This window comes from Lonchura striata, chromosome 2 (assembly GCF_050655825.1).
Source record: "Lonchura striata isolate lonStrDom1 chromosome 2, ASM5065582v1, whole genome shotgun sequence".
NCBI lineage: Eukaryota > Metazoa > Chordata > Aves > Passeriformes > Estrildidae > Lonchura > Lonchura striata.
This window is the reverse complement of record NC_140704.1, coordinates 137,972,814-137,993,899: the sequence shown is the minus strand read 5'-3', so window position 1 is coordinate 137,993,899 and position 21,086 is coordinate 137,972,814. Positions and strand designations below refer to the sequence as shown.

The 21,086-nt window shown below is 37.4% G+C and overlaps 1 protein-coding gene across 6 annotated transcripts in view; it reads right to left on the bottom strand.

Annotated features, from left to right (window-relative positions):
- The window catches only part of ZFPM2 (zinc finger protein, FOG family member 2), a 304,484-nt gene that overhangs the window by 146,720 nt on the left and 136,678 nt on the right, over nucleotides 1–21,086 (bottom strand). For 5 of the 6 annotated variants that reach the window (XM_021546439.3, XM_021546440.3, XM_085572437.1 and 2 more), the window contains one exon: nucleotides 11,768–11,886. In XM_021546439.3, coding sequence (XP_021402114.2) covers nucleotides 11,768–11,886 — 119 coding nt within the window. Of the gene's footprint in view, nucleotides 1–11,767; nucleotides 11,887–12,063; nucleotides 12,399–21,086 lie in introns of those variants that run through there. The other variant, XM_085572439.1, reaches the window with a different exon arrangement.

Below are 21,086 nucleotides of genomic sequence, written 5' to 3'. Positions count from 1 at the left end.
ACAAGCACTAACAACCAGACTTGAGACATGGAATGCAAGGAATGTTAAGGAGTCACAACCACACCAAGTGGTCTCGTATTTCATATTGTGAGGTCAAGTTTCAAAACATGTATATTATTCTTACTTTCCACTGTTGAATGTGGTGGGGAGGGGAAAAGTAGCTACAAAAGCAATCAGTGTATATGCAGTCATTCACTGCACACAGGTATCACTTCTGTATGCATTTAAGAGATTTACTAACACAGAAGTACGAAATGAACTCTGAGGATGCCGGTGATGCCAAAAGCCTCCTTGTAAATGTTTTCATATCGAAACCATGGTGTATTCTCTGTTTTTCAGCCTGTCTAATAGGGGCTCTGGTACCTGATAGTGAATGACTGACTATAAAAATCAAGATTCAGCTTACTCCTTGAGGCATGCTGTACTGCCATATCAAAGTGCACACACTTGGCATCCTGAAAATGCAGTATTATTGCTCTCACTTTGCAAATGCGTGGCACAAAAACAGAATCCTGAGACAATGATCCTTATATTTCCTTAAGAAAAAGAAGTACAGAAAACTTAGAAACAATGCCCTTAGTAGAACTGTTTTGAAAAAGCTACACTGATTTTATATTGGCTATAGTTCTAACTTCAGTTAGCAAGAAAGTGGAGTGGGAAGAGAGAATATTCAGAAGAAAAAAAACATGCAGGCAATTGAGAAGGGACATGCCAAAGAAATATAGCAGCTTACTTCCTTATCTCTCAGCTAGCCCTTGTTATATTTCAATTAGATTTTGAAACCAGTGTCCTATACTGGTATGACCAACTGTCTAGCTTCCTGTAATGTCCCATCTGCCATCTTCTACAAAAAAACAGTGTCTCATTCTGCTCCTTTTCAAGCCAATCTTGAAAGATTTTAGCTACCTGCAGGCATTTCTGGGCAGCCAAACAAGTGAAGTTGGCTGCAGACATTTCTCAGCATCAGGCTGCCAAAAGCCACAGGGTCATCTGCTCCCTTTCCTTCCCCCATGCCACAGCTCAGCTGTGCCTACACCACTCCTGCCGTCTTGGTCCAGCCTGCTCTGAAACACACCAGCCACAGATTTACTGCAACCTCCTGAATCTCCTCCAGCTCCTCACTCAGTAACACTAGGAAGTTCTTTCTTCTCAATCTCCCTTGCTGATACCTTGCTGAGTCTGGAGGATTCACCTAATGCAATCCTTCCATGGCTTCTGATCCAGGTGGATCCAAGCAGGAGGGAAAATCCTCCACCACAGATGCATGCAAGATTAAGATGGTATTTTCACTTGGAGAAGATGAAAATTTTCACTTGGAGAAGGGAAAGAGGACTAAAGGTAAAATACTGGATCCCAAAAGAGAAGAATATGATCTGGAATTTAACAAATATAAACAACACAATCCAATATTTAATGTGGTAAATGCTACTGCATCCAAGAGGTAGAAAGAGTGTAAAAGCAAAGCAGTAAGATTAAGATGTATCATAAGGTCCACTGCAGAATTAAAATTAGCAATAGTGGAACCAGGCTTGCTTCAACACAAGCAAAAAAGAAGGAATTATGATATTTTGAACCTACTATTGTTTTCTGATTTATTGCTGTCTTTCCTTTATGCTAATTTGCCCCAGTTTTCTTCTCAAAGTGAGGACAACAGCTTGCAGGAGAGGGAGAGAGGGAAGAATCCTTCCTCACCTCCCCAGCTTTGAGGCACACCTCCCTCAGCTCCCCTAAACTTGTCTTTGATGTCCTCACACATTGCAGGAGTTCCAGTTTCTTGTTTAAAAAAAGTGGCCACCCATCCCCCAGATCAGAGGCTGTCATGAGGAAAGGAAAGCTTCAAAGAAAAAGAAATATTTTGGGAAATGTGAGATGCTTTTAAATAAATACAAAAATAATAATTATAACTACTAACATAGATAAAGCTTTTATTAAAAATAGTATCTTCTATGCATTTCAGAAATCAAATGTCAAAAACAAGATATGACAGGAAGAATTCTGTGACAGGAAGAATTTTAAATTATAAAACATATTCTAAGAGTGAGAATAATCTACATAAACTGTGATGATATCTCATATGTTATGTAGTTTTTCTTAAATGTATCAGTAGTGTTCAGAGTGCTATCCTTCCCTTATAGCACAGAAAGGACAGTGTTTTGTCTATGCAAAACTCAGTTATTTTCTAAATATATTAAAAGAGCTCAAAACCTATATTTAATCATTCAAAAGTTGTGAAGCGTTTTGCAAACACATTAAAATGCATTAGTAAAAAAGAAAGGGGGCAAAAGTTTATAAATTAGTTTTAAGTTATTTAAGATGGGACATGATTGTTATAGAATCACAGCATCATTTAGGTTGGAAAGGTCCTCTGAGATCACCAAGTCAAATCCCTGATCACCACCTTGGCAACCAGACCATGGCACTAAGGGCCATATCCAGTCATTCCTTGAGCACCTCCAGGGATGGTGAAACCCCCACCTCCCTGGGCAGACTGTTCCAGTGCTTAACAATCCTTCCCATGAAGAAATTCCTCCTATGGATTCCTCCTCCCTGAACTTCCCCTGGCACATCTTGAGGGTGTTTCCTCTTGTCCTGACACCAGTTACCTGGGAGAAGAGACTGACCCCGTCCTTGCTACACCCAAAAAAACTATATAAATATATTCATATAAACCTGATGAGGCTATGCATATAATTTGCTATGTATGGAATATCAGGACACACAAATAAACCTTTAAATAAGTAACATCATCAGTGGAGTACTGGCTGTGCAGGCCTTGCTGCAGGTCTGGGGCTGCTAAGGAAGGTAAGGACAGCAAGCAATGGTGCCTTTCATGCTGTTTGCTATGGAGCCCTGACTGCTGGAGCTGGCTGTCTTTTGAGCTTCCTTGGAGTCTGAGGAGCCACCAGGGGTTAGATTGATGAACTTGTTCTCCAGACTTGATAAATTAGGCTCAGGACATTTATAAGCTTCAGTCAGCACTGAACTTCTCAGGCCAAGCTGTGAATTCCTTTGGCCATACTTTGATAGTGCAAAGTAGATTTGCTGCATCTGGAAAAGGACTCATTTTGCTACTGGCCATGGCATACTTCAACATCATTAGAAAAGGAGCTCAGCTGAATAGTGTGGAAAGGTCAGCAAAATTAAGGTATTTAAAATAAAACAGATTTTTAAGACCTAGTAACAGTCAATACCTCCTTCTGACTAGAATATGCTATTTTTATATGCTCACATTGTGTATGTACATATATAAGTATGTATATATAGTTGCTATTTTTTATAGCTACTAATTTTTTACATGTTTATTTTTAAATATCCATTTTAATATATTTATGTATTCACACATACTGTACTAGGAATATTGAGAGGGTTTTTTTAATTCAAAATGTTCAAACCCACACTTTCACACAACACAATTAAATTGGCTGGCAATGAAACAAGCAGAAGTAACTTTAATTTCCATGCTTCTTGAAAATTTATAGGCTACTTCTCTCAAACATATTCAGATGGAAAGGGAACTGATCTTTGGAATTTTGATCATTCCAAAGAGATTTTGATCCATTCCAAGAGATCAGCAAGCAACCACTGTCTTAACTGAATCCACAGGTCCATTCCTTTATGTAATTTATTTATTCAATGAAGATAGCCAATAATTTAAAATATTGTTATTGTTACTATGATATAGTACCTTGGTCTGCACTTTTTATTAACAAACAAATTTTGACACCACCAAAATGTGACATTTCACACCAAGGTTTTCTCTACAGTACACTTTTATTCCAAATAACTGCCTACTATGGCATCCACAAGTCTTACGGAAAGCATTTGTTGATGTTTTCATAATCTTATGCATTTGTATGTCCAGACAGCACATCTTGACAACATACTGAGTGCAACAAAGTGCTACCACAGTTCCACAGGCAAGAGCATCTCAGTGCTTTTTTCCACTACCAGTGTATCCTAAGGCAGGCATGGCTTTATGTGTAGTAGGCAAAAAAAAAAATACCCATGAGCTTCCAGGACATTTTGTTTTTAAATGGTCAAAGAGAGAGCACAAGCCTCCTAGTCTTTCAGTGCCCATTGCAACTACTGAATTCTTTTCTTAGCAATGCAAACACCTTCATAAGCACAAACACCTTCATAGCCTTATGTGCCACTAAAATTATGGAGCTAGAATTTCCCATGCTTGTTCTATGAATGTGAAATTACATGTCAACATTTTAGAAACTGAATTTTATTTTAGAATAAAAAAGATAGTGTTAACATTTAGTGAGAAGAAAATTACTTCCAAACTACTGAATATTTAAATCTGGCATTTTATATCTGCCTAGTCTATAATATATATGTTTCATAAATAAAAAGAAATATCATTAGAAAAAGCATGAATTGAAAAAATTTCCTCAGACAACATTTAATACTGAATTGCTCATCTTAAACACATGTATAGAATGCATGCCTTTCAGGTATTGGAACGCAGTGTGCTACATGAATGACCTTAAATGGAGATAAATAAATTATTTCTCTTACATGAAGTTTTTAAATAAAACTACATCCCTTTCTTAAATTTATATTATAAATTTAGCAAAATCAACAATAGCAAAATAAGCATCTGAGTCTTAAAGCTTGTGGTACAGAGAAGATTAGACTAGGTAGAAGACTATTAAGATTCTACTTGGTATAGAAGCACACAAATATGTTGCTATTGAAGTTTATTGCAGCAATTCTCTAATTAAGCAGCTTTTCTTCTCTCTCTTTTCTCCACATCCTGAAATGCAAGAGCCTGGCACTTGGAAATAGCATCTCTCTCTCCTACTGTCTGGGAGGGTCTGGACTAAATTTTCTTGCCTTTTTTTTCTGTCCCAGGCTCCTGACTTTGCCTCTTCTCTTCTGCAGAACCATCCCTTGTTCTGCTCTCAGCAGCTGCCTGGCAATGTGTCCCAGCGTACATTCCCACTCTCAGAAGGACCCCCTACTGAAATGAAGTTTGCCAAAATAGGACAGATAGTTTATTGAGTTTTTTCCCAGGGAATTTAGTTAGTTTAATGGGAATGATTGGTAAAGTGTACTCCTTCATTACAGTAGTATAAGGGTAAATCCTGCTTAATGGAGATGCTCACAGCAAGCACCAAGTAACCAAATTACTATTAAAAACCTTTCAAATGACCAACGATTATTTTAAAGAAATGTTAAAGCTCTGCTGTTTTAATAAACAGGTGTCAAAATAAATCATGGGTACATGAAGTCTCAAAAAAGGCCCATAGTTAAGGAAACAAGGTTAAAAAACAAGAACAATTTTGTTCTTGTTTTGTTCTTCTTTGTTCTTTGTTTTGTAAAAATCCCCTGTTGATATTCTGGAAATAAGCAAATAATAAATGAAGGAAAAAAGAAAAAAAAAAGTAAGACTGAATCCTGTCTTATTTGTATATTTTTTAAATATTTAATAACTTAAAATGGAGGCTATGGTATGGTGTGCAGGGCTAACACCAGTGTAAAAATAGCATTTAGACAAAAGAAAAGGATTATGATCCTCCTATACTGTACCATGTTGCTTCATCCCCTGTCTGAGACCTGGATACTACTGCTGCAAGTTGGAAAAAAATGCTTTTGGATTTTTCCAAAACAGGGTGTTCATTCAGATCGTGTTCATTCAGATCCTTACCACATCTTGCTGTCATATTATTAGCATGGTTTAAATGTGTGCAAATGTAAATAAAAGAGCAGAAATAACTTCTTTAAAAATAAAAAAAAGCACCTAAAGTATAATTGTGCATGAAAGCTTAAAAAATAGTTCTTTTGCTATTGCATTCTCCTAAGCTACATGTCTATATAAATGGAAGAACACTTAGTAAAAGGTGAAGTAATGTGAGGTGATGTGTTCTCAAAGGTCATTGTGGATGGCCATGTGGACATCTTGGCATATCTCAATATTTTTTTAATATTTCAGTTCGTAGAAAGGCCTCAAGTTGTGCCAGCAGAGGTTTATGCTAGATATGAGGAAATGTTTCTTTACTTTGGCAGACATTGGAAGAGGCTGCCCGGGGAAGTGGTGCCACATTGTCCCCAAGGTGTTCAAAAGACATTTGAATGTGTTGCATGTGGGCATGATTCAGTGGTGAACACAGTGCTGCAGGATTAACAGCTGGACTTGATGATCGCAGAGATGTTTTCCAACTTTAATGGTTCTATGGTTCTAAGCAGCCAATGCCAACACAGGGACAGCACATCAGCACTGTCGGGTGACATCATGTGCTGTCCTAAGTCCTGCAACAATAACATCTGGTCATGCTTGGGATGGAAGGAAGTAATCTTAAAGTAGTTCAAAACATGAAGAGACTGACAGTAACAGTAGTAAAAATGAGAAAGAAATGTTTTTGTAGTAATTTGAAATATTTAAAGGTATAAAAATAATATAACAAAAATGAGAATCAAGGTTCATTATTCAGGACACTATTTTTGGTAACTAAAGATGTCTCTGTACTTTTAAGAGCCAAATTCTCTCTTTGCAATTAAATATCTAAAGACAAAATCTACCTTATCCTTTTCCATGTTTGAATAAGAGAAAAAGAAACTAAAGACTGGCTACACCCTGACTATGGACAGATTACTTCCTCTCTGTAGCCACTCAGCACCTCCAGCCAAAGTCCCCAGAAAACCCTCGTGCTGCAGCTCTGAAGACTAAAAGTCACTGCCTACTACAGACATGAGTTTCTGACCCAAAGTGACCAGCCACAGATTAGTGAGTGAATAATTTTACTGCATTTTGAACCTTGGCTTCTCAGCCCTCACACAGTCAAACAGTTCCATGAGCATATCTTCCAGAGATTTCTCTGGTGTTGAACCTCCCAGATGCCATTTAAGGGTCCCTGCTGTGTCCTACTGCTTGCCTGGCCCAACCCTGCACATTGTCCTCCTGTGGATTCTCTTCACAGCCACATTGAATCCTCTTTTCCTTATCAGGCTCATGCAGACCTGCCCCACATGCTCTTCCCTGCAACAAGGAGATGAGAATGGCGAGCTGAATACAGCTGATCATTGTTCTGCTTTGCAAAACCCTGCCATGGGCACAGATTAACACCAAAAACTAGATGGCAGCAGCCAAGGGAAAAGGTCTCTTGGAATGCCTCCACACTACAGCCGGAGAGACCACTGTTCAACATCTATCGTGGGCTACGTGGTTCAGGGCTGCTTTTGTTTCCATGGGCTTCATTCCCATCAAGCTGTCCCCTCAAACAGGGAAAATATTTATTGCTGAAAGAAGCAAGTGAACAGATTTTTCTTAACTGGGTTGCTAGTGCCTTGAATTTAGATCTGCTCACACCCAGTAGCTCCTCTTTCAGTGGTCTGTACGTCCAGTCTAGATAGGTCTTCTGCTCTTTTCCCCTTCATGGTCATATTAGACTTGGCATTTGTGCAAACCCACTTTCCTGTTTGTTAGACAGGAATCACAAACTAGAAGTCTGATGCATCAAAATATATTTTTATCTATTTGTGGGTATCCATGAACAACTGAATTTTCTGCGATGCAGCAAGACACAGATTTGGCGCTTTCACAGTCAAATTGTGCTGTCTTCCATTCTCACCAGCTGTAGACAGCCAATAGTATTGTTCAAACTCTTCATGGGTGTGTTTGCTTAAACAGTGAGATTATATTAAATCTCGAGCAGAATCTGGAAGCATGTAGACGTTCATTTTCTAGGCTTGAAAAGATATTCCAATGCATTTAATTTTCTAGGCACTACGCATTTATTATCAAACAGTAGATAGAAAGTGAAAGTAGTGGAAGGAAATGGAAGGCAGTAAACTCCATGCCCAATTGTGCTGACAGATACAAATTATGCATGCAGCTGAGAGCAGAGGAATTTTGGGAGTTTGGCAGAATTACAGGAACAGATATTTAAAGTATCTAAATAGGAGGTCTATAGCTTTAAATATAATAGAAGTATCTATATAGGTATCTACAAATATTTAAGAATGATATAAGAAGTTCTTAAGGTCAAACTGAAATAAAACTTAAGTGCCTGAGCAAGTTTTAAGATCTGAGACTTACTTGCTAAAAACAATGTATTAAGATTTTCTGCTGGCTGCATGCAGATTATTTCATCAACAGTAATTGTAATAACAGCATTCCTTATTTCATTCCTTATTTCACAATGTAATTGTATGTCATTCATGACTATTGGCTAAACTCCTAGATGAGAAAAATTAAGAACTTTATTAGCCATTGAGCCCTTTCAAATCTATCTTTATTTTGAGTATTCTTCAGTCCTGATGTGGATCTTGTCTACCATATTTCCCAACACTGCTGCAGCACTGTTGATGATATCAACACCTGCTATTCCTATTGCAATTGTGAACAGCATTAAAATAATTTTTGTTCAAGGTACTCAATCTTCCACTACTCTGAGATGTGTACTGCTAACATATTTCAAGACAGAAACTTGAAAGTTCTAAAATGTAATTGACATCTGGCATGGTGACTCAATTAAATACCGTGCTGAATTAATTAACTTGTTCCATCTCATGAGCCAACAGCAGCAACACCGTATTCAGCAATGCAGCACTGCTGGAAACAAGAAGCCTTTCAACAGGATGTTACATGTACTGCATTCAGTGCAGAGTGCAAGCTCTGACTGTTACAGCATGAATGAATCCTGTGAGGCACTGTCACATTGCAAGCACTAAACAGTACAGTCAGGTAAGATACTTGTAGTCAGACACAAACTTATTTCCTAATAAAGGTAGCAGGTGCAAAAATTATGATATTTATTCACATGGGGATCCATGCATTTTTCTTTCCTTTCCTCTCTATACAAAAAAATCCACATTAAACTCTTCTCCAAAAATTTGGTGTTTATAGCAGTGTAATGTTTGAGGTTGTCCTTCAGAAAAGAAATAAACCTGTTTTCAGCTGCTCATGTAAAAATTTGATTGAATTGTAGGATCATGATCATCTACCCAAATGCGCTTCCCAAAACAGATAAAAATATCCTAAGTAAAGAATCCCAACTCCCCTGTTGAACATCAGAGAACATGTACAATAGTGAGATAAGTAATCAAATGTGTCAAATAACCATAAAAAACCCAGAAAAAAAAAATTAAAAGAAAACCAGGTAGAAAATGATGCTTCTGATGTAGAAGTTTTGTTGCTTTAACAGCAAATTAAATTGCATCAAAAGGTCTGTATTTCTTCACACAGCATTTTAAAGTAACAAATGCAGGATTACAGGAAATGTCTGATATTTGGGAAAAAGAAAAAAATACTTGGAATACTTAGAATCAGAGAATAACTCAGGTTTGAAGAGATCTCTGGAGGTCATCCAGTCCAAAGTCCTGCTCAAAGCAGGGCAAACTTCAAAGTCAGATGCAACTTCGAAGTTAAATCAGATTGCTCAAGATGATACCCATCTCCATTTTGGTTTTTTCAAGGAATGGAGTTGCTCAGGGGACAAAACAATATTTCTGAGGAGTAAAATTCTGTTTACAGTAACTTTTTCAGATTTCCAAATGTGTCTATATTTGTAGGCAAAACAAAAATAAAATCTTTCAAGTATTAGTAAAAATAGACCTTATTATTTTTAATTTGACAATAAATAAAGTATCTTTCCAGTTTAGTGGGAAAAAAAGTCCTGAAGATTTTCATCACACATCTCTGTGAATTATACTGAGAATGCTGTTCTATCACATTACAATAAAAAAAATTAAAGTCAGTTCTGCACACTGCTCAATTACCGGTTTATTAAAACCCAACAAGCTTAGCTAAATGCTTTTGATACAGCAAAAATGTTATTTGCCAAAATTTAAAAAGAAATAACAGACCTTAAAACATTCCTGTGCTATTAAGGGAGAAGCAAGGTTCTGCTAGGGTGGTGGTTCTACAACTCCATAAAAATAAAGTTTAAAAAAAAAGAGTCATGCAAAATAATTGCATGACTGGCTTCTGACACATTGCAAATGCATCCTAAGAATATCTGATGAAGATTAATTTTATAGAGAAGGGACAATCAATATCACTTCTCATACTTAAACATTATCTGCATGTTGTATAAACATGGTGAAGTGGTACAAGTGGACAAAACCAAATTAGCATTTCTCTAATATGGATTCTGGACACATTTTGAGCTACAACAGGACTAAGGTTTCAGTTACATGAAAGGTGATGAAATTAGTTATCCTGGAATTCAGAAAATTATTTTAATTACAGGTGGTTTTCACATATACCCTTTTATGAAAAATATTCTGAGAATTATGACAGACCACATATAAAATAGATGAAGAAATAAAAATTGAATGGATGGAGAAAATTAAACAAGTTCAAACTTTTCAGTTTTTCCTTTCTAACAAATAAGGTGCTTTGAATCTGCATTACTGGTGAAAATCTATTCTTTATTCAGGTGCCTGAATGGGAAATCTGATCTGGATTGGGAATACTGAACTCTTGCAAACTTAGACGACGTTTCCATGCCACTTTCTGTAACATTTCTTAGCACCATTTGATGAATAAATTATGTTAGAGAGTACGAATTAGTAAGGTTTTAAATGTCTACTATGCATAATAACTATACTATATTGTACAAGTACTCAGAATAATGCTTCACTAGAATTTTAATATACATATTTACAGAAAGTAACATGCATCCTATCCAGTAACTCTTAGAAAGAGAACTCCATTACATAGGCATAGGTTCTCCAGGGAGGAGTTGAAGAAACTCAATTTCCCCTTTTTTCTCCCCTGTCCACATAACCTCTCTCTCACACTATCCCAGATGACACATCAGCAACCCAGTGCTCCTCATTCTCTCCAGGGCCTCCAAGGGCAGGACAATACCCAGTGCTGGGGAACACTGGGAATCTCAGTTTCTCCATTGCAGTGCAGATGTGTGCACCCAAAATGCCTCTAATCCCCTCCTGTGAAACCACCCCACATGTCTTTATGATAAATACATTCAATGCAAGGTCTGTAATAGCAAACAGTGATCCAGCTGCAGATAATGGTTCTTCAGAAGTATCCCACAGGGCAATGCATGTTCCAAGACTGTTTAAACCTTTCTAGAGATATTAGTTATTTCCTTCCTGATGTTTTCAGAAAATTAATCTGAACTATACACAAATAATATTGAAACTCAGACTTAAAACCAACACAAACAAAGATGAAGACCTAGAAATGACATGAATTTCAGCGCACTGAATTGAGATCAGCAAAGCATTACTTTTAAGTAAAATGGTCCACATATTTTCTGCAATCAGAATAAAAAATGAGGCTAATTGAGAATATATTATATGACAAGTGTCTTTTGATACTTTTCAAAAAAATGTGAATTTGATGGAAGATTTTGCTAGGTTCAATTATGCTAAGGCAAATTTAATCTCTAAATTATTATTTATAATAATTTAAAAAATCTTTTTAGTTATTTATTTTTTATACCTTTCTTTAATATAAATTAAGTAGTCAGAAATTAATACTACAAAAAATTTAAAAAGCCACAAAAACCCCCAGATAGTACTACTGAAACACAACACATTGGTTCAGCAAATAAGGAAGCGAAATTTCCCTTCAGCAAAAGAACAAGTTAAACACTGTTAACCTGTGTTCCAAATAACTTCATGTGGACGGTTGCCATAGATGAACAAATTGGAAAATAGCCAAATACCAGTGTCCGTTGAAGCTAACAATGCCTGATTGCAAATGCTCCATCTGAGGAGCAATTCAGGCTGCTCCCTGAAGAATGACACACAGTATAACAGAGCGAAGCGTCCTGGAGCAGCTACATACCAAGGTGTTGTTATTCAGATCCATCTTCCCAGTGAAAGGCCCCCATGTTGTTCCAACCGGAAGCTGCTGCCGGCTCTGAATCTTGCGCTCCCCATCCTTCTGGACCACCTCCAACTCTCCTGCACACAAAGAAAACAAGCAGTGTTGAGAGTACTTTCACTCATGCCTTGACGACAACCACCTCTCCCTTTGTGTTGGTTTTATACGCGCAATGTTCTGAGGACCAATATAATGAGAATTAATTATGCTTGTCTGAAAAACAACTGATCTTGTCATCCTGCAAAAGAAAAACAAACCTTTTTCCCTTATAATTATATTCAAATTTGGTTCAGAAAGTCCCATTCCTTTCTTGCATCTTTTCACACACATTAGAGTTTGAAAGCAATTTTATTCAGAACAGCTTTCCATAAGAGGTCTTAAGAAGTGCTGAGGAAGGGGGAAATGACAGCCGAAAAGAGAGAGTCCAATAGCAGCCACACCTGGTGCATTAATCTCCTTGATGCATTTTGCTGGACAAGATCACATTTTGGAGCATGAAGCAACTAAAAATTTGAGAAAAGCAGAATATAGCCATGAAAAACTCACAATATCTCCAAGATACTACTAAAATCACTTACTGCAATTACAAAAAGGATTTTGAACTGAGATTTTAGTAGTAAGATGTAGTAAGCATTTCAGAATTAAACAAAAAAAATTTGTTAGCTTAATGTTATAAGACAAAATAGTTAAAAGCAGTAGGAAAGCTGTATGATGATATTTTTTTAGTGGATAATGATTTTTAGTGTATGATATATTTTTATTTTAAATAAATTTTATTTTTGAAAGGAAAGACTTCAAAATTAACCACTTAAAAGAGAAATTTTTGCTTTAGCACACCTTAACTTTTATGGATTTTTCAGTAAAGAGAAAGAATAACACAATTAATCATTCTCATGAAGGGTAAAATAAAATTCAGTCACCACCTTTCCCACCCCATATTTTTTTCATTGTATTTCAAGATTAAAAAATTAGTCTGGACAACTCTTCTTTGAAACCAGTCTCTTTACTACTTTTAATGAACAAATGTTTTATTTAAAAATGCAGCCACAGTTATATTTATATACACAATTTCTAGCACTATTTTCTAAACAAATTCTGGTTTCAGACTTTCATAGGGATGCAGTGTAACGAGGTCAGGCTGATCTGTACTTTTCCCGTTAGCTGTTTAACTGCTTTTTCTGTGCTCTTGCACTTCCAAGCTTTGCTCTTCTGAAGGTAGGCAAAAAATCTGTTGTTCCCAGGAGCAGCAGAGCTCACCTCAACTTCGCTAAAGCCATGATTTTTTCATTATTTGTTTTGCATGACTGCTAAAGCCCCTTGCTCCCTTTCCATACCAAACAGATGCAATAGTAATTCCTGCCTTTTGCATCAGCAAGTCTCAAGAACTCCACCCCAAATAAGGATGGTGCTTTTCCACAAACAGAGCAAAGTCCAACTGTGCAAGGAGTCAGTTTGTCCCAGATTTAGAACTGGTGGTTGTTGTGAAATGAACCTTGGGTTAAGGAAGTGAGTAACTCCTCCTGGCTCACAGGCAGCCTCCACAGATTTCCCCAGCTAAACATTCCCCTGCATGCCTGGATTTACATTGCAGTCAGGCTGCAAAGCTTTTACTTGTCCACAGGGGTTAATCTTGACCATCTTCCAAAGAGAAGAGTTGGCTCCAGCTTCCATTTTCAAGCACAGAAATTTAAATTTCACCTCTGAGTGTTGCAGATTACAAAACTACTCTACGTAAAATCCTGCATCAGATCCTTCCTGCAAACTGGAACAAATCTAGGAAATAGAGCTGTACTGGTTTACAAAAGCTTCTCTGTATGTGGGTGAGTCCTCATCATGACAGTGCTATGACATTTTAAGAGGCAGTATGTGAGCAGGAAAGCTTATGGATTAATTATATCTAATTTACACATGTGACATGTATGCGTCCAAACAGAAAAAAAACCCAAAACCAAACAACCATAAAAGCATTTTTTCCTTCTCACAGTCACATTGTTACAAATTGTATTAGCTTTAAAAATCTCTTTATATGTTAATTATGGAAGAGAGAAATTGCAAAGTAACGTGTTTATCACTTAGCCCTACTGCAGCATTTTCTCTCTACATAGAGATGAAAACTGCAGCATTTGCTTGCTTTTACACACTAAAAAACAGCCATGTCTATGGACATGTCACATTTAACTGATACCAGAGGAATCATGAGAATCTTTGAAAACCCTTTTAAAAAATAATTCAGCCTCCCTTTCTGCCACTGACATTTTTCATTTGAAAAGGGTTCAGACACAGTCAAACAGTGACTCCTTATCTGTACCTGTGGATTTACAAGCAGGCCTGTCTTTTAATGGATTAAGAACGACAAACTTAGGGCAGATCAACCACTGATATCCAAAAAGCTACCAAAGTTTTAAGGTACACATCATTACACATTATATTTTAAATAAAATTAATAACATTAATCTTATACCTGATAAGTACTTCAGATTTGAGGCAAACATAAGAACAAGTATTTTTTTTCCAAATATAATTTTTCTCATCTGTTGATAATTAAATAAGGGACTATGGATTCTCACTCTTATTCTCTTTTGTTACAGTTCTAAGCTGTAGTTCAGGCAATATTCAAAATATATGAATGTACTGCCTATGGGGTACTGAAACTGCTGTGTTTCCCCACCCAGTTAGAACACCATGAAAGAGGAGTAGATTGCAGACAGGGTGACAAAATGTTTTGCTACAAAACCTTTCTTCATTTCAGTTCTCCAAAAAAGATACATTTCTCTCTTGTCACCATGACTAGCAGCCATTTTAATGCTATGGGTGAATGTCAGAGTTGGGAAGGACAATCTGCTTGCATTTTTAGGCAAAATGAGACAATCCGGTTATGTATATAAAAGGTGTAGCACATTACAATTTAGTACTTGGCAAAGATTTTTTTTTTTCATCTGAATATCTTTGTTTTTTAGAGGAAAAAAATTAACACTGGCTGCAACTTCTCTGCATTTATTTACAATATTCTCCTTTGAAATTTCCTATTTGGTGAATGGTGCCACAACCGCAGCACACAGGGGGTCAGTCTCCCACTTGATGTAACTGCAGCTGTCCCCTGCTCACTGTTGACTTCCCACAGGGATGCTGGTTTAAATGACATACCTGTGGCCCTAAGTAATGTGTGCTTCAAGGGTGTTTGCTGGAAAATGAGAACCTCACCCTGTGACTCTTAATTAAAAAGGATTTGAAAAATGTGTCAGCAAGACAAGATTTTCCCCTTCAGCCCCCGAGGAAGTTCAGATGTAAATCTGAAGTGCTCTCTACAGCTACTATCCCCTGCACAACTGCTCAGAATCTTCACAGATTACATCAGGAGAAGAAAGAGGATCTGAGACTTCATTGCTGTATCACCACTCGCAGTAAGAAGTGTAAAGACTCAGCTGGTACTGACTCTTCACACACACTTGTCCATGGAAATTCCAGCATGTAGGGGGGAAAAGAAAAGAAAGGATGAAAAACTGCTGCAGCCTTCTTTAATCCATATTCAAACCCAAAGGAAGCAGAAAATTCTGTGCCAAACACTGTAAGGTGCCTCAAATAATCAGAAATCTCAACAGACCATCTCACTACTGAATTCATGTTCCTTCACATAACAGCAAATTGTATCAGAACTCCTTCCTACCCCTGGAATGAAATATGTGATACAGTCATAATTTCCGCGCAAAGTAAAGAAGCGGTTTTACTCTCCCAGACTTGTCAGCTCTCCGGTTGGAAAGGACAGCAAGTATGACAGAAGAAGCACTAAGAAATATAAGCAGAGAGGAAGTGATGCTCTGCTTTTAGTTTTTGTGAGTAAGGTAAAAAAAATTACTTAAGAGACATTTCATTTAGTGGTATTTACTTGCCCTTTCCTTTGTTATGGAGCAAGTGTTTTTTTGATTCTTTTTCTCCTGCTTGTTCTTCAGGAACACATTTATTCCCAGCTTGCTGAGTAAGTTTATACAAAATATTTGAGACACATAGTATGGGCTAATCAATTTTGGTAAAAGATAATGCTGTTAGTGCTGTGGGCTGTTTCTCTTATCTTGTTGATGTAGCATACTTTTAAAGTCTGTGATTACTCAAAGACTTATGATAGCTGCACTGTAAAAGAAGCCTCAAGTCATGACTCACTAGTACAGCTATAAAACATCCCATGGCTTTTAAGATATTAGGCCACCTTGGTGGCTAGGAAACCAGAATGAAAGGACTCAATTTAGGATTCTTTTCATACATGCATATATTGTTTCAGGCATGCTACGCAGGGTTTTCATTAAACAGAAAGTAGAGAGGTCAGTCTAGCTTTGTATTCTTTTACAGCACAGTCAGGATCATTTTAAAAAATTGTCTACAAAACATAGAGTACACAGGAATCCAACAGGAGCTTTTGGCCCTTAACAGGATTTGACCACAGCCTGGCGACCAGAAAAATTCAACTATATATTTATTTACAATATATTTTCTGAAACAAAATTATACTGATTTAATCCATCTACCTGCATTCTGGAGTAAGAAACAGAATATATATCTGAAGGCGAATGATGAACAGCTTTTGGGAGACATAAGGAGAACTAAATTCAGAAATAACTGTATCCAGATTCATATGCATTTAACACTTCTAAGCAAGTCACTGATAGCTTTGGGCAGTAGTTTTTGGTCGTTTTTTATTTTTTAATTATAAACAGTTTTCTAAGTGGAGACAGTTCAAAACAATGAGTAAGCTCTTCCTCTGCTACAATTAGAGACCGGTTATTTGACATCATGGGGCTCTACCAATTTCCATAAGCAAATGGCTCCTTCTTTGCATATTTCCAGTGCACAGCCACCTGGCTCTCTAATGAGTATTTCTGCATGCCAGAGAAATTGTGTATGTTGTACTTTCAAACAAGGACTGCTCTGAAGTCAGAGTGAGCTAGTAAAAAAAAACCTCTCAATTCTTAAGTGCTGCCCAACCCAGAACCCAGTATCTGCCTTCTATCCTATATACACAGGAAGAATCTACAATTAATATTTGGCTGGTGATTGCTTCCATTATAACAAACTAATATGTGTAGCTCTGCACATAGCAATTCACTGATAGTGGAGAACTATCCCATTTCCACTTCTGTGATTCTTAATAAGGTAGCTCCAATATTCAGTGCTTACACACTTGTTTGGCAGACATAAACTGCATTATTGAGATACTTCCTGTAAATTCTCCTCCCTCAATTTTCAAGTCTCTGAGACATAACACACACTAAACTACAGTTTTGAACATAAACTTGAAATACGACATTCTCTATTCAAGTACTCCAGTCAAACCCTGATAAATCAGGCTGGCCATGCAGTGATCTTATCCCTTCTGACTCTTTAATAAATCGAACCTTGTAAGTTCACGCTGTTGGAAGTTGTCACTAAATGAAATTGTGACCTTATCCGATGCGTGAACTTATCCTGCTGACAACTACATTTATTGTACGGATAAGCATAAGGGAAAAAAAAGAGGCTTTCGATAATTGTGATCTTACCCATATGCAACTCTAACAGATGGGATCTTTTTGATGTTCTATTTAATGATTTGTCTATGATGAGCCTCTACTCAGAGAAAAAATAAATGTTCTTCATAGGTAAGTGGTAGGGGAACTGGTAAACCATATGAAAAGTGCACAAAGAGGAGTGGCTGACAGCAGAGAGTCAAAAGCTATTAGTTTAACACAAAGAGCTTTGAATTAGCTGGTAATTGCACTGGAAAAGATAACATAATGGAAATGGTAAAACAGTAGCATTCCCTTTCCACAGGACTCATTCAATAGTCCGAAATTCAGAAACAATAACTGTGACTCTAAGGCAGTAACCCAAAATATGCTGTGCTATGGCATTTCATGATGAATGAATTAATGAATGAGTGAATGAATGAACCAATTCTCTTCCAGCACTGAATAGATGCTTGCCTCTGTTATTGTGGAAGAATATTAGGTAACAATTAATAGAATCATATATAAGTTTTTTGAATAGGGTTTGAAGAGACCCTTAAAGGTAATCTAGTCCTAGCTTCCTCCACCAAGAAGGGTCATCTTCAATTAGATCAGGTCATTCAGAGCCCTGGTCAACCTGACTGAATGTTTCTAGGGATGGGACATCTACCACCTCTCTGGGCAACCTGTACCAGCATCTCACTACCTTCAATTTAAAAATCCCTGAAAATGGCAAAGCACCTCCCATTACTGTGCTTGTCAGGGATTTAATAAATCATGTTACCTAATGCTCAAAGTGGGCAATACTGTCCCCATTCTGCTGTCAGTGCATTGACTCCAGAGCAAGACGACCTGAATGGAGTCAGGGTACAATCTGATTTGCAGCACTACAAGTCTACTGGGGGATCAAAAAATTGTAGTTATCTTACTAGGAAGACCCATACATGTGAGGAAATTCACACTGAGTACAAGCAATAATGGACTAAATTACAGTCAAACTTTGAAAGAAATTTTATAATTTGCTTTGCTACAAAAAACAGCATTCTCAGGGGTCTTGGCAAAACCAGAGGTTATTTAGGTTGTCCACAAGCAAAGGTAAAACTTAATTCTTCTTCCTAAAAGATGGGGTAGGACAGTGTTAGGATAAAAAAGATAGAAGGAGGAACAGATTTGTGACTGAAAACTGAGAAAACAGCTCTGGATTGGAGTCACCCTGGAGGGAGGGTTGTTATTCTGCTGCCATTGAGGTGGGGAGGGCTTCTGAACATAGCAGCCTTTTTTCTTTTCTGAAGTTATTGCCACCCACCAGTAACTCCTTCCCCCAGCCCTGATCCTTCCTGTATACATGCCACTTAACCAAACCTCAGCCACGAGGGAAGCAGACACAAGAATAGGCCAGAGGTACTTAAGGCTCTAGCCTACTGATCTCTTTTGCCTTTGCTTAGAAGCAGGCCTTGATAGCAAAGACCATGCAGGAGAAGCTGCCACAAGCTGCTTCATGCCTAACTCAGCTGCCTAACATTGCTGCATCTTGACAATACTCCCACAGGGCAGCTGTGCACTCTAGGTAAGGATGACAAATGAAAAGCCTTCTCCATTTTCTATAACAAAAAAACTTGGTGCTCCCTACCTTTCTTTAGAGCCCTGAAAGTCAGAAGCAGAGTTTCTTTATCTCTTCTACCTGCTGCTAGTACTGCAAATGGCAGAGAGTGCAGGTGCTATCCTTATCTGCAACAGTGCTGTCCTACATCAGGCAATAAAGGGAAGGAACAAATATTGTGAAAGTGAGGATAGGGAAAGCCTAGGTAAAGATTTTCAGAGAAAAGACCACAGAAGGATGGGGAGGAGGGAGAGAGGGCAGAAATAAATTTAAGAAACAAAGCAAGAGAGAGGAAGTCTAGAGAAACAAGCATCTGAAGACTCAAATTGGGTCTGATCAGGACACAAAAACAGCACCTGGAAAAAGAGGATCACAAGATATTCAAGAAAATTGGGATGCAGAAAACTTGCCAAAGTGAGAGAAGAAAGATCTATCTCCAAATCTGAAACATAAGAGAAGTGCATGAATTCCCATTCAGAATTAGAGTGCAAACACTAATATTTTCTAGCCAAAGCATTTGTGTTACTACAGTGCTTAATTCATAAGCTAAACCACCATAATAAAATATACTTATTCTAATAGCACATTGTTCAGCTGAATTCTGGCTAAAATGAAACACTGAGGTGTGTCTACACTGCACCCAGAGATGTGATTTCACCTGACATTTGGTCAAACCCATTCTCTGCATCCAAGTAGCCACATCATCACGTGCACCATAAAACTTTTTTGGGAAAAAGTTTCATTATTGGTTATCTAATTCACACCAGGCTCCAGCTATGCCCACAACACTGACTGGTTGATGTGACCTCGGGTATGGGTGCAGAAACTGCTTCAGATTTACAACGGAAATACACAGCTAACTTCATTGATGCAAATGTGCAGTGTTTTGCAGCACAAGCATAGCATTCAGAAACCATTGTGTCAAAAGAAGCAACTGACACTTCAAAATTTCTCTATTTGTAGATGTATTTGAGATTTTTAGCACTTTATTTGTATTGTTACTTACATAAAAAAGTTACCTTCTTATAATACCTCACACTCCTGTAATCTACAGAATTTAGGAGTACAGGATCACATCCCAGATTAGAAAAGCGTAGACCTATGGTGGTGAACACTATCTGCACCAATTTGGAATGACAATGCTAATTCTACATTTGGGGGGAGCTGGAAGGGAGGGCAATTAATTGCATAAATGTTAATAGCACATAAATTGAGTAGCTACTAAAAAAATGAAATTGGCAAACTAATAATAATTTTTCACCACATTTGCCATCAAAATAATTTTTATGGTTTAAGGTGAACTAAAGGTACAGTTTTTTCACCAGAAGTCAGAAAGGAGGGAGTACCTAATTAAATGGTTGCTAGAATTGGATTAACATTTTACATTTTTACACAGCTCTATAGAGTTTTCCTTTATTTGGAGTGCTTCACTAAACTTACAGAAATGTGCTCAAAGAAAAAAAAAAAAAAGAAACAGAAGTAGAAAGAAAAATACATTTACTCAAGATATGCTAGTAATGTCAAAGGTTTTTTCACTTGCTTCAGTCACATTCCACATAATAGAGCAAATACTGTGTTTATATCAGCATCTAGTCCACAGATAGAGGCAAAATAAACCCAGGCATCACGGCAAAATCCTGATCCTGAAATAAAATAAGAAGAAAAGATCTTTAGTTTTCAAGTCTACTAACTACAAGGACTATTTACCCCTCTGTTTTCTAACTCCACATCTCATAAAAGAAGAAAAGAAAATTTTTTGGTTTTGTTTTTCTCAGTAGTTTTCCATCTTTGTGTAGTTCAAGAGGTTTGTTACTGCCTCCATACGTTGAGGTAAACCTGGAGTAGAAGTACTTGCAAAAATACAGGAAAAAAAAATCCCCAAAGACAACCAGTGTAGCTAAGAGCCCTAACTGCAATTCCCTATGAGAGGAATAGTGTAAACTGCATTCCCATATGGACAGTGCATAGTGGAAAACAGGACTCCCAGTTATACTAACACTGCACAGACCCAGTGTGCTGAGCAGGTTCTTCATCCCAGCTACTTGTACCTTGCACAGCTTTGCTCCCTTCCTCTCCATCATGAATACACAGGAAAATGCCAGACTTGGCAAGAGCAGGCTGATGATATTACTGAAGAAGGTTCTCTTGATAAGATCATCGTCTGTTTCTGGATACTCCTGGGTATGCTCCCTTCCTCAGCAGAGGA